This window comes from Mizuhopecten yessoensis, unplaced genomic scaffold, assembly GCF_002113885.1.
Source record: "Mizuhopecten yessoensis strain PY_sf001 unplaced genomic scaffold, ASM211388v2 scaffold11177, whole genome shotgun sequence".
Taxonomy (NCBI): domain Eukaryota; kingdom Metazoa; phylum Mollusca; class Bivalvia; order Pectinida; family Pectinidae; genus Mizuhopecten; species Mizuhopecten yessoensis.
Genome location: NW_018408918.1, coordinates 912,976 through 925,177, shown reverse-complemented (window position 1 = coordinate 925,177; position 12,202 = coordinate 912,976). Strand labels below are relative to the sequence as shown.

General features: G+C 37.3%; 1 protein-coding gene across 1 annotated transcript in view; it reads right to left on the bottom strand.

Moving 5' to 3' along the window:
- The window catches only part of LOC110440289 (SCY1-like protein 2), a 34,131-nt gene extending 29,578 nt beyond the window's left edge, over positions 1-4,553 (bottom strand). The window contains exons 1-3 of the mRNA XM_021483261.1: positions 4,484-4,553; positions 1,962-2,143; positions 1,260-1,417 (exon numbers count right to left, since the gene is read on the bottom strand). Coding sequence (XP_021338936.1) covers positions 1,260-1,417; positions 1,962-2,114 — 311 coding nt within the window. The 5' untranslated portion in view covers positions 2,115-2,143; positions 4,484-4,553. The remainder of the gene's footprint in view (positions 1-1,259; positions 1,418-1,961; positions 2,144-4,483) is intronic.
- Between the last annotated feature and the right edge of the window lie 7,649 nt (positions 4,554-12,202).

The following is a 12,202-nucleotide window of genomic DNA, read 5'->3' as shown; positions in this document are numbered from 1 at the left end:
CCTGTTTGCGTAGAGCACAAAGCCGTTTACTGGAAAGTTACATATTATGTAACACCGAAGTATTTCCACATCAACCATGCAAAACCCTTTAAAACCTTTATTATCATCGTAGGTGACGATGGAGAATAAATGTTCACCATCATATTCATCGCTTCAATCTACACGTCCGCCATTTTTATGATTTTTTTTCGATTTGAAATTCTCTCGCACACCTTTGGTTATTACTAGGGTACACTGCCGTGAATATCGAAAGTAATGGCAAAACAACCAATCAGAAGCCGTCTACTATACGCGTTCGGGTTTGGTATAGCAACAACCTGACTTCACACTTCCTGGCTACCGATAAAAGCCTACAGACCGAGAAACGACTATAGTCGTGCGTAGCACTGACGGCCCGACTTTTAAAAACGACTATTGTTGTGCGTAGCAGCCTAAGGGTTAAGGAAATAGTGATTAGAAAGCTCTATTAAAACTTTTAAATTTGATGGATTTGTAGGCCAATAATGGGCAAAAGCATACTAAGCCTTTTTTTCCTTAGGTAGCAGTGTACAGTAGAGGGTTGTGGCCATGGGTGATATTTTTGTTAAATGGCTAACCCCTGTATAATGATATGTAAAAAAAATAAAAAAATAAAACTGTACTAAAATTGGTATAAGCATGATGAAGTGGGCTATGTGAGCTTCACATTTGTAAAAAAGAAAGAAGATTTCTTTGGTTCGAGAATAAAATTTTGGCCATAATACGAAAGGGTGCGTACACATGAAAAGCTAGCTTTACAGGAGGTAAAATTTTGACAACAGCACACGACGCAAAATTGCAAAAAATCAAGTTCTACAANNCATTTTTTGGTAATTTTTGATGTGGTAACCATGGTTTTCACACAAGTGACATACATAGAAAAAAGAGGTTTATACACTTCTCAGTACTTTATATGTATTGTAAATGTAATGCAGTTTACAAATATATATACATGTATACATGTGTTGTGTAGGGTAAATCCGCTGTGTTTACATTTCCTCGACATGTGCCTTGTTTATAAGAGTCGGGCCATTTCTACTGTATACTGCTACCTTATACAAAAGGAATATGTATATATCTACATTTTACCAGTATATAGAAAAAACTATAAATACCAGTATATAGATGTGTATTGTATTCTAATTATCTTATAGGTAAGAGGGATGCCATTAAGGCTACGAAAGAAAGTTGTTGTATATAATGAGGTACATAAATTACATATAATTATATATGATTTATACCGTGATTCCTCCAGGGGGTGAAGGATAGACAGCACTTTAGGGTGACGCAGTCGGGTCAACTGGGACACGCCCTTCTTCAAACATTCTATAATTATCTCCTTATCTCGTCTGGAATACTTCTCAAGTGTCTTCTTGTCAAAGACAAACACAGCAGCTTCCTGTGTAAATGAATGAGAAGTAAAAAAAAAAAAAAAAAAAATTAACACAGAATATATTATATAAGATTTTTTTTGTGGAAATTCCTCACTGATGTTCAGAGAAAAGATACATACACACAATTTTATATATATAATGAAAGCAGTGTACCAGAGTAGAGTTTTTAGAACTTGATACAGATGGGTGGTCTGAGGACACAGTGGAGTGCATGTGCCATTGTTCAAGAATGCCAGAGGGTTCAATTCCCTGTACTCTGGTTTCCTCCCACACGGAGATCCTTAGCCCACTCCCACCCGGCAAACAAGAGTGATTTACATAGGTTGATCAAAAATGTTTTATAATTGTCCTAAATTTACAAAGGAACAAAGTATCAAGTGTTCAGTATAACTTTGTAATACTGCCACCATTATTACACTTTTGGCATAATAAAGGGATTTTGTGATACTTTTAGTATAGTAATGAAGACAGCTAAAGAAATTGTTGAAAAATGTTGGAGATAAACAAGGTGGCATATCACAATCAATTCCATTACAATTGCAACCGTACCTGTTTTGATGTTCGTTTTATCCCATTGTAGATTTTCCAGGACAAGCCTGAACCACCACTAGCTACCTGGTTTAATACATCAAAGTCCTTTGACAGCGGGTTTCCCGGTAAAGCACTGCTAACAGCACTTCGGATTTTGTTAAACATATCCATCACGTCATAGTTTTGTCAACATTTACACTCTGGAAGTAAAATAGGTCAAGTAATGTCATATTGGTAATTAGGGTGTGACATTACTGGTACAAGTGAATAAATATTATGGAAAATTCAGCTTAGGTGTAGAAGTACAGAGCTGGAAAAAAATCTATTAGTCTTAGAGTAAAACAACTAATTATCAAGGCCAAAACTGAAAAGTCCATTACCGGTAATCTCTGAAATTTGGTAACCAAACAATTTGTAAAACTTGGGAAATGACACATGAACAGTGTGACAGTGGCCTGAAACCTCTGTAATAATGTATACATATGTGATGAAAAGAAAAGGAAAATATCCAACAGTGGGGATTTGAACCCGGGACCTCTAAAACTCTAGATGGACACTGTAACCATTACCAAACAAGTTACTTGGCCCCTGGCTATCAACCCAGTCCAGTTCCACTCTATTAAATGTAAAAGGAGAGGAATAATACATGGCTAGACCAGGATTTGAATCCTGGACTTCCTAACTCTAGACAGACATTCTAACAAATTAGGCTAGCTAACCAGCTACAGTAAGCCTAATTCCCTCTCTCTGGTGGTAAGATGGAAATATTGATTATATTTAACAAAACACTGCATATATATCACACTCCTAGACATCGCAACACATGAACAACCAGGGCCTGTATTTATGAAACTGCTCTCATGCTCAAGCCTGGATTTTTGTGCTCAAGCCTAATTTCTTCTTCCTGTTATAAGTGATTGAAAAATAATATTTTTTTAAAGATGATATGGAAGTATTTTGAACGAACTAAAAGTGGAGCACTGTTTCAATGTTAACAATTGATTTTTTGATCATTTGACAGGATTTAAGTGAGTAACAAGATATTAGCTGGTTGGAGCACAGAATCCATGCTTCAGCTTGAGAAGATCGAATGGTTTAATAAATATTGGCCCTGGTGCCCTAATCTGCGTAACCTGCAAGTTTAAAATGGATCTTTACAAAAGTATTTACACTATAATGAATAAACACACACTAACATTTTAAATATTAGTGTGTGTTTATTCATTATAGTGTCAATTCTAGCTATATAGCTAGATTTACCAATGCTCAGCTAGATTTGGCTATACATATGACTATACGTATATAGGGTGAATGTAAACAAACACACCAGTACTGGTCGTTATCATCTGGTGCACCTCGATTGAAGTGTTGACCATTCATGTGAATCAGTGAAATGATTCCTGTCAACATACATCACTTATTAGTAACAAACTATAGCATGTCTATTCAATATGGCGCTATGCATCCTGATGATGCAAATTTGGCCCCAGGTGATGTGTGCTTTTGGAAGAGAATGATAACACGCATATTGAAAGTTGTTCATGTGTTGGGAGGGAGTGAAATGTTTCATGTTTTGGTACAGAAATCCTTATTATTCCTGTCTGACCATCAGATGGATAGGATAAAAATAAAAGTACCTACAATTGCAACAAAAAAGGCACAGGAAATTGAGTTTTCAGATAAAAATATTTCATTTCACTGACTCACCTGTTTGGTCAACATTTCAATCGAGGTGCACAAGATAATTACAACCAGTACTGGCGTGTTTGTTTACATTTGCCCTATATACATATTTGACTATATAGCCAAATCTAGTTATATAGCCAGATTTGCCGGTGCTGCAGTACCTGTATCAAGGGTAGGTCCTTCAACATGAGAGGCCGCTGGTCGGCCTTTTTTCTATCGGATATGATTTTGTCGACTGCGACAAAAGATATTTTCGCCGTGTAAAACCTCTAACATTGTTGGAGTATATCAAGGGATGATGGAATTGAACACTAACCTATCAACTTGTTTGTTTACATTTGTCATTGTACATATTCCTGATTTGACAGTGCCACCGAGTGCTGCCAAAGGTGTTTGTTTGAAATTCTGACTGTAAATTAGGATAAATGTCATTTAAAAAATAAGGGTATTGTTTGATATACCTTTTTTTATATATGATTTTTATCTCAATTTACAGTCAAGAATTTCAGACACCTTTAAGGCTTTGGTGCTGCAGTATACATTTTGTACATACCCTACCATAAACAGGTACAGCGCACTGGTTAATCTAGTTATATAAGCAGATTTTGCTATAAAGTCATTTATGACTATACGTTTTTATGAAAAATGTTAACAAATAGCCCGTTCACATGTTTATCTTATGCAGTAATTTTTTAACTTTCACTTCAGATCTGGTCTATATTGTATTGATGTCGAATCCAGATTACATCACATAACACAATATTCAGAACAATCATGGAGATAAAACACACTAACAGCAGTATAAATTTACCAAATACAAATAACGATATATATAGCCGTCTTTCAAAACGTACTTCTTTCCCTATTTTGTTTGTAGACTTCACTCGTTCACGTTGACAGACTGTTTCTACAGAGGAAGTAACGAACCGGAAGTATAAGATAGGATCTATACTTCGAGTTAGACACGGTGCATTTTTCCGGAAATTTAAACTGTAGGGCTACATTCGCGTTACCGGTTGAAACGGTACGTGTGGCGCAGAAATTTTCCACGATAAACGAACATACTTGGACCGTTCTATAAGCAGAGCTAAAAATCCACAGTTTCGGAGAATAATAAACAATGTATCAAGAATATTATGCCCTTCTCTCACGCGTCCACTAAATTACATAACGTATCTTAAAAAATACATGTGGCTTGACATTGTTTTAGAAAGAAATAACGCAAACTAGCAATATTCAGCAGTTTAGTTTCGGCCAGGTACGTCTGGACCCCTCAATCTACACGTACCAAATTTTCCTGAGGTCAGCCTCGGTCCAAATCTGTACCTGTCGTTTTCGTTACAGGTTCAACCGGTTCAACCGTTTCAACCGGTAACGCGAATGTACCCTTTGGTATCGCACAGACACATCAGTACGTTACGATACGTTCTTTTAATTGGAATAAATTTAACTAGTCTGAAACGTCCAGGGGCCTGAAACAACCGGATTGTCCGTTAATCCTAGAAGACCTGCAAATGTTTATGCAGGCCTTGCAAGGCCGTCGCCTGAAAGGAGCAGCAGATTCACTGCCCGACCTTATTTAATAAACGAACAACTGTGGTCCGACCGGAACAATCGTTTAAACGAAAACGGCTCAGATGAAGTTAAGATGCACCGTGGGGCACTTCCGTCGTTCAAAATATACCGGACCTGTCACAAAATGTTTAAGTTTTCCTTTTCTAAACATACACTTTATATGAGTGACAAAAATCCAGTTTTAAAACAACAGAACAGAACTGACCCCATATGTTTATTCCCGGGTAAGTATGATCCAAGTAACGTTACATTCATCCACTGTTAAATATTTCAGTGTTGTGATTTTGAGACCGATGTAGAGGATAGTCGGTGTAACTTTTCACCCAGCCATCGCGTCAAGTATTTCGTTTAAGTGGTCAAACGCGATGATTTATCACATCAGGGACCTTCACGTCTCATGTCACGTAATCGGGTCACGAAAATCCGCGGAGGATCGACCTCCGCGTTCCATCTAGGTTGTATGCCATCGAGTTCTTTGGTGACCGGTACAGATAATATAAGCTTCACTTACGCTGACCCAATATTACCTGTATCTGTCTGTATCTGTATCTGTAAGGTTCCGGATAAAATTCATAAATTGAATATCACATCCGGGGAGGAGGAGTGGAGTAAAAGTAAGTTTTTGAGGCTACTACGGAATTGGTTGACCGTACGTAGTTGCGCTGATGGAGGATTCTTTTAGAGCGTTCCATTCGGTTAGTGTACGTGGGAAGAAGGATTGTCTGTAGTTTTCAGTGTTGCACGATATCTGTTGTAGTTTCTGACTGTTGTTTCGTCGTGTGTTGGTACGGCTGGCTGTGATGTAGTCGTCAGCGGGTATGGCTACTAGCTGTCACGGTGAACAAAGCTTACTACTGATTTTGAAACTATTGGTCAATCTCTACAGCTACTGGTGGGTATTAACCTTATTGTTTACCATCATATTATGTAGTTATGTAGCTTAATTGTAATTCACATTCAATTATTTAAAAAAAAAGAAAGATTGATATTCATATCAGGAATGCATTGTTTCCACTGGCAGTGGGGAGATTCTTTTAAGTGGATAACGTACATGTTTATGTTACCTTGGGATACTGGCCAAGGTGGCGAGATGGATATTTTACTTTAAGCTTTAAGGGTTATAATTTGTAATTTAATTAATGCCAGAAGTCATTTCCCTTTGCAGGGGAGAATGTCACGGTGGCCAATCTTATTAAGAGTTTGTCCAGTAATTTAGTATTTAAAAAGATGAATTTTAAATACGATGTAAATTGAGTACATGTTAATACTTGCGCTGTGTATCGTGTGTAATGGTATATATGTCTGTGTCAGGTAATGTACCTGTGTTATAATTGTGACGTATGAGAGGTGGCTGAGAGTGACACTTTGACCTATGACCCTGTCCATGCACGTGAAAAGCCTCACCCTGGGCTCTACCCAGGTGAGTTAATTGACTCTATTCCAACCCTTGGCTTGGATAAGACGTATGGGAATTGCCTGTGTGCGTTACCGCCACAGTGCAAGGGAACTGTCTCCGTTCATGGTGTGAATGTTTAAATAAACTGTCATCTGTGTGTGTATATGTATTTGGGTTATTGCATCTATATAGTCGCACAAGAAGAAACCAACACAAATACTCGTGTGACTTAGCCCATTGATGATCTTAAACAATTGTATTAGTCTGTGGTCACGACGTCTGTCTTTCAGTGGTTCGAGTTCTAGTCTGTTTAGCATGGATGTTACACTGCTTTCTCTTTGGTAATCTGACAGAATGAATCTTGCTGCAAGCCTTTGTACTTTCTCTATGGTATATATATGTCCTTGTCCGTGTAAGGGTCCCAGATGGTGGAACTATACTCCAATACAGATCGAATTAGGGACTTGAACGCACACAATTTCAGATCCGTCGGACATTTCTTCAGATTTCCCCGAAGGAATCCCAGTGTGGAGTTGGCACGGTTGATGATTTGTGATGACCATTTCATGGTGTTGCTGAAGATGATACCAAGGTATGGGTTGTCAGTTACCCCTTCTAGTGTGGTATCACCGAGAGTGTAGCGAAAGGCTGATGGCGATTTTGAGCGATAGATCCTCATGATGTAACATTTGCTGGTGTTAAAGGACATGTCCCACGCTGATGCCCATCGTTCCAATGATTTTAAATCTTCTTGAAAGTCAAAGTGATCCTGGACAGTTCTTATCGTCCTATAAAGGAGACAGTCATCTGCAAATAACCTGACGGTGGATTTCACTGCTAGTGGAAGGTCATTGATGTGGCAGAGGAAGAGGAGCGGTCCGAGTACTGTCCCTTGGGGGACTCCGGACTCAACTTGCACTGATGCTGAATGTTCAACCTCCGCTAGTACCCATTGGGTTCTGTCCTGCAGGAATGATGAAATCCAGCGAATGATGTCGGGATGAACGCCATAGTGGTCAAGTTTATACAAAAGGTGTCGGTGCGGGACCGTGTCAAAGGCTTTGCTGAAGTCTAAAATAGCTATGTCAATTTGTTTCTTTTGGACGAGTCGGGAAAGAAGGTCCTGGGTTGTGACAAGGAGTTGGGTTTCACAAGAATGTTTTGTTCGAAATCCATGTTGTACTTCCGTCAGAATGTTGTTATTTTATAAGTGCGTGAGGAGGTGTTTACAAAGAAGTGTTCGAGAAGTTTTGAACAGACGCAGGTAAGTGAGACAGGACGGTAACTGCTGTCAAGGTGGCGGTTACCCTTTTTGTAGATTGGCGTGATGTTAGCCTTCCTCCAGTCTGATGGTAGGCAACCAGTGCAGAGTGATTTGTCGAATATGACGGATAAGCCTGGTGCTAGTGCACTACAACACTCTTTCAAAACGCGGTTAGGTATTCCATCTGGGCCACTGGCTTTGGTTGCTGACAGGTTGCCGAGAAGTTTTCCACTCCCTTGACCTGTGCTGAAAAGAAAGTCTAAAAGGTACAGTAGACGTGTAATAAGTATACCCTAACGTCACGCTAGCACAATTGGTACAAGTGATATTCAAAAATTCTTGATCTTGTACCTGGAATGTTTCTTGGTTCTTGACAAAGACTACCTGTGATAGTTTATTTTCAGAAAAAGTTTAAATTCTACGCTATTTGTTTTGGAAAATAGAACGCTAAACTCGCAGTGAGATTTCGTCCGTTTTTCGGCCATGATTAGTACCCAAAATTGGTACACCATATTTCTAATAGTTAATGTGCCGATTGCAAGAAAACATATTGCTTTTATAAATACCATACAGAACTACAATTGTATACACTTTTATATTATCCGGTTATAAGGACAAGAAATCAGCATTTACAATGTATCATAGAACGGTGCAAGATTCGACAACACATTTTTAAATAACTTACATACCTGCTTAAATATATTTGTAAATTATATAATAAGAATGATGTGCACGAAAACGATAACATTTTATTTTATAATTAAAGTAAGTGTACAATCGGCCCAAGAAACTGTCATTCAATGCAAAGTAGTACTTTTATGTATACAGTTTTATTTGAGAATACTTTCCATGACAATTTAACTGTATTAGCTGTATGGCTGATGATCATCGTTACATGAACACTTTAAAGGTAAGATTATTACCAACACAAGACTTTCCTTATTTGGATATCATTTTCAAAAGTCTATTTTATCAAAACAACTGAGAGTTTGGAGAAGAAATTTAATCAGAAACCGTTGACTCTAACATATTTCAACTATGCATATTTTCTGTCGATATTGATCGTTTATCCCCAAATATTCCAGGGTATAGTACATTTAACACCGGTGCAACGGCCTACGTAACTCTGATGGTATTTCGCGTTCTTTTTATAGAACCACGCGCCCTTAATATCGAATTGTGATAAAAATGTAAAGTGGATAGTATCTTTTTATGAAAATTGAACAAACATTTTTGGAACTGATAGTATAGTATTGTATAAAGAACATTGATATTTATCTAAAAAGTGTCCCGATTTGGGTGTAGTGACTGACGTTAGATAACCTGTGTGCCGATAGTACATTGTGTACCCACGAATGTCAGCTGCAGTATTACTCTCGATGGAGCGTATCCATGGAGATAATTCCCCGGAAAATGATACCTAATTGTTTTCGTTTTTATTAAGTTTTTGTTCAATATTGAATAAATATTGCAATTACAATTGAAACTGTTTAGTTTTTATCAAGACAGGAAATACTTATACTGGCAAATATATGCTACCGGTATAAAAAAAAATCATGCCATTTTTGCATATGTTGTGAATACATATACGCACTCAAAGGGACTTGACACGTCCCTATGACCCAGAATGAAAGGTATTTTTTTATCATTCTGGGTCATAGGAACGTGTCAAGTCCCTGTGTACACAAAGCATGTGGATATGCTCAACGAAACAGTCTAATATGGCAATTAATTGATATAGATATACATGTATGTGGCTTGAAACATTTACAAATATATTTAACACGTATATATTTGCATGTAAACGTTACAAAAGTCAAGCGAATGAGTTGTCGAATCTTGCACCGTTCTATGATATTACTTTTCAGTGCAGCGGCCGGTATGGACAGCTTTCAAGCATTTGTAATGTTCTTCATTTTGCCCTCTTGTAATCATAAATACCATTATAGTTAACGAAAATGTGGATAAGTACAGATTCAATGAAACATTCAAGTCACATGGTTTGAAACATGTACATGCAATGTAAATTTTACATTTCCATATGCGTGTATGCGTAATCTTAAGTTGACAATGCGCGCAAACAACAAGTCTCCGAAAAAGATACAATGTTGTGTACACTGCTTCTGAAATCAAGGACGACACCGACCCCAAACGTTCTATCAACCAATCGACGAACCAGATGCAGTGAGTGACACGCTGAAACAACCGTTCGGTTTGAGGGCGTGTTCTTTTTGAACACAGCTTGTTGACGCTGTGGCGATTTTGATTGTAAACATGCTTATTCAAAATGCTCCAAAATTTCGTCGACGTACGGCGTTTTTACTGGTTTTTTTATATGTTTACTTTGAAGACATCGTGTACTCTTAAAATGTTCCTGAAAACAAAACCACTCGGTGGAATGCTGATAAATATCTCTTTTGTTACACTGTCAAAGGAAAATGCTCAAATTTAATTTTAAAGTACTATTCGAACCATTTTCTGACCGTGTTACCAATTTGGGTAGTGTACCAATTGTGGTAGCGTGACGTTAGTTTACACATACTTTAACAAAAAGAAACAAATCATCGTTTTAGGAAATATATCATATTTTGCATCAAAACGTTTAAAACGGAACCTATCATTACATATATACGTCTCTGGTGTAATCCATGGTTTTGTTATAAAATGTTAAATCGCTGAATTATACGGCGGCTTAATTTATTTACAATCTCCTAAGCTTTATTCATTTATCTACGGCTAGACGTATATACATAAATGCGCATGTAGGATGATGTAATCGATCTCGGTGAATTATAGACCTGCAGCTAGGTTTGTACCGTATCTATGATTAAAATGTATATCACCCTAAGAGATCTGGAAGCTTTACTATGAAACATCTTCAGTGTGTTACTAAAATTAGCTAAATATGTTGCTTTTTTATTTGCAATACTAGTAATGAAAAACAAACTTGTCAGTTGACTAAAAGTGATTCTTTATATCGTAGCGACGATAGTCTGTTACAGTTTGGTTTGTTACATGTACCTTTGTCCACAGACTAAGATAGTAAATCTAATTCCGTGTTATGTCCGAGTTCATATTTTTAAAGTGTACCCTGAACGTTTTGCTATATCAAGCTATGAAAATACTTCATGTTATACAATAAAAGTTAACTCCGTTTCCGAGATATTTTGATTTAGGCGATCGCCTCGATATATGGGAAGCCCACATCTGTGACGCTGTCAAAACAGCCATATAGGAATATACCGGGAAGCTTCGGTCGTGCGTTCGATATGTGAGCTTTTTAACTACTTATAAATTAGTTTATGCATACGTCTCTGGCGCACCGCACCCCTTTCATTACAATATGTAGATATACGATTGGAATTGACAAGAAATGCACCGGTACTCTAATTAATATGAACAGCAACTCGGGAGAGGGAGAACCTGTCGGCTCAAGTCAAGTCTCACAAAGATTAGTAATTTATCAATGAACCATGCACCTGATCAGATATATATTGTGCATAGCATGGTCCAGCATTAATTGGTTCGTTTCTGACTTTCATCTGTCGAGTGATGCAGTTGTACTTATTGTGGTTTGCATATAATGTGACTCTGTGACAGCACTTACGCATTTCATTTATTTATATTTTTCTTGAAATTGATCCTTTTACCAGAGACGTAATATATACGTCTCTGCTTATACATTTCCCTCACCTGCGGACATTGTTGTTAAATTGAAAATTGGAAGACACATAATCTGCACCGATCTACATACTAACTTCAGGAACCCCCATGCCCACCTGCTGACATCCCTTTGATTAATGTCATACCTGTACACATATATAGGTGTTTTGGGCCTCCTACTGTCAGCACTGGACACAGGTGTTTAGTGTTATTTAACTGTACACAAATTTCATACCCAAGTATGCTAAGGGAGTGGATCGAGATGATTTTCATTATTTAACCAATATGTTAAATTATAACTTGTATGTATAGGGAGACACACAAAAAGTTTGAATCACATAGTTCAATTATATTTTCGAGATAAATGTAATCACAGAATAAGATTATAAAAGTCTGTAATCTAATTAAGCATCGCATACATAGGTACTGTTTTTTATACAATCAAATGTTTGAAATGTTGACCTAACATCAGAAAGACACAATGTCGTCGATTTGTCAATAAACGGTGATACTAAAAATATTGACATTTAAAAACAGCAAACACCAAAGTTTAAGTTATTTTGTAAACATTTACACTGATATATTTCCGTATTTTTGGACCGTAAAGAAACCACAGTAGTATAACTGTGCAATAGATATATTCCGGCACAGAAACTGGTCACGACGAAGTGCTGT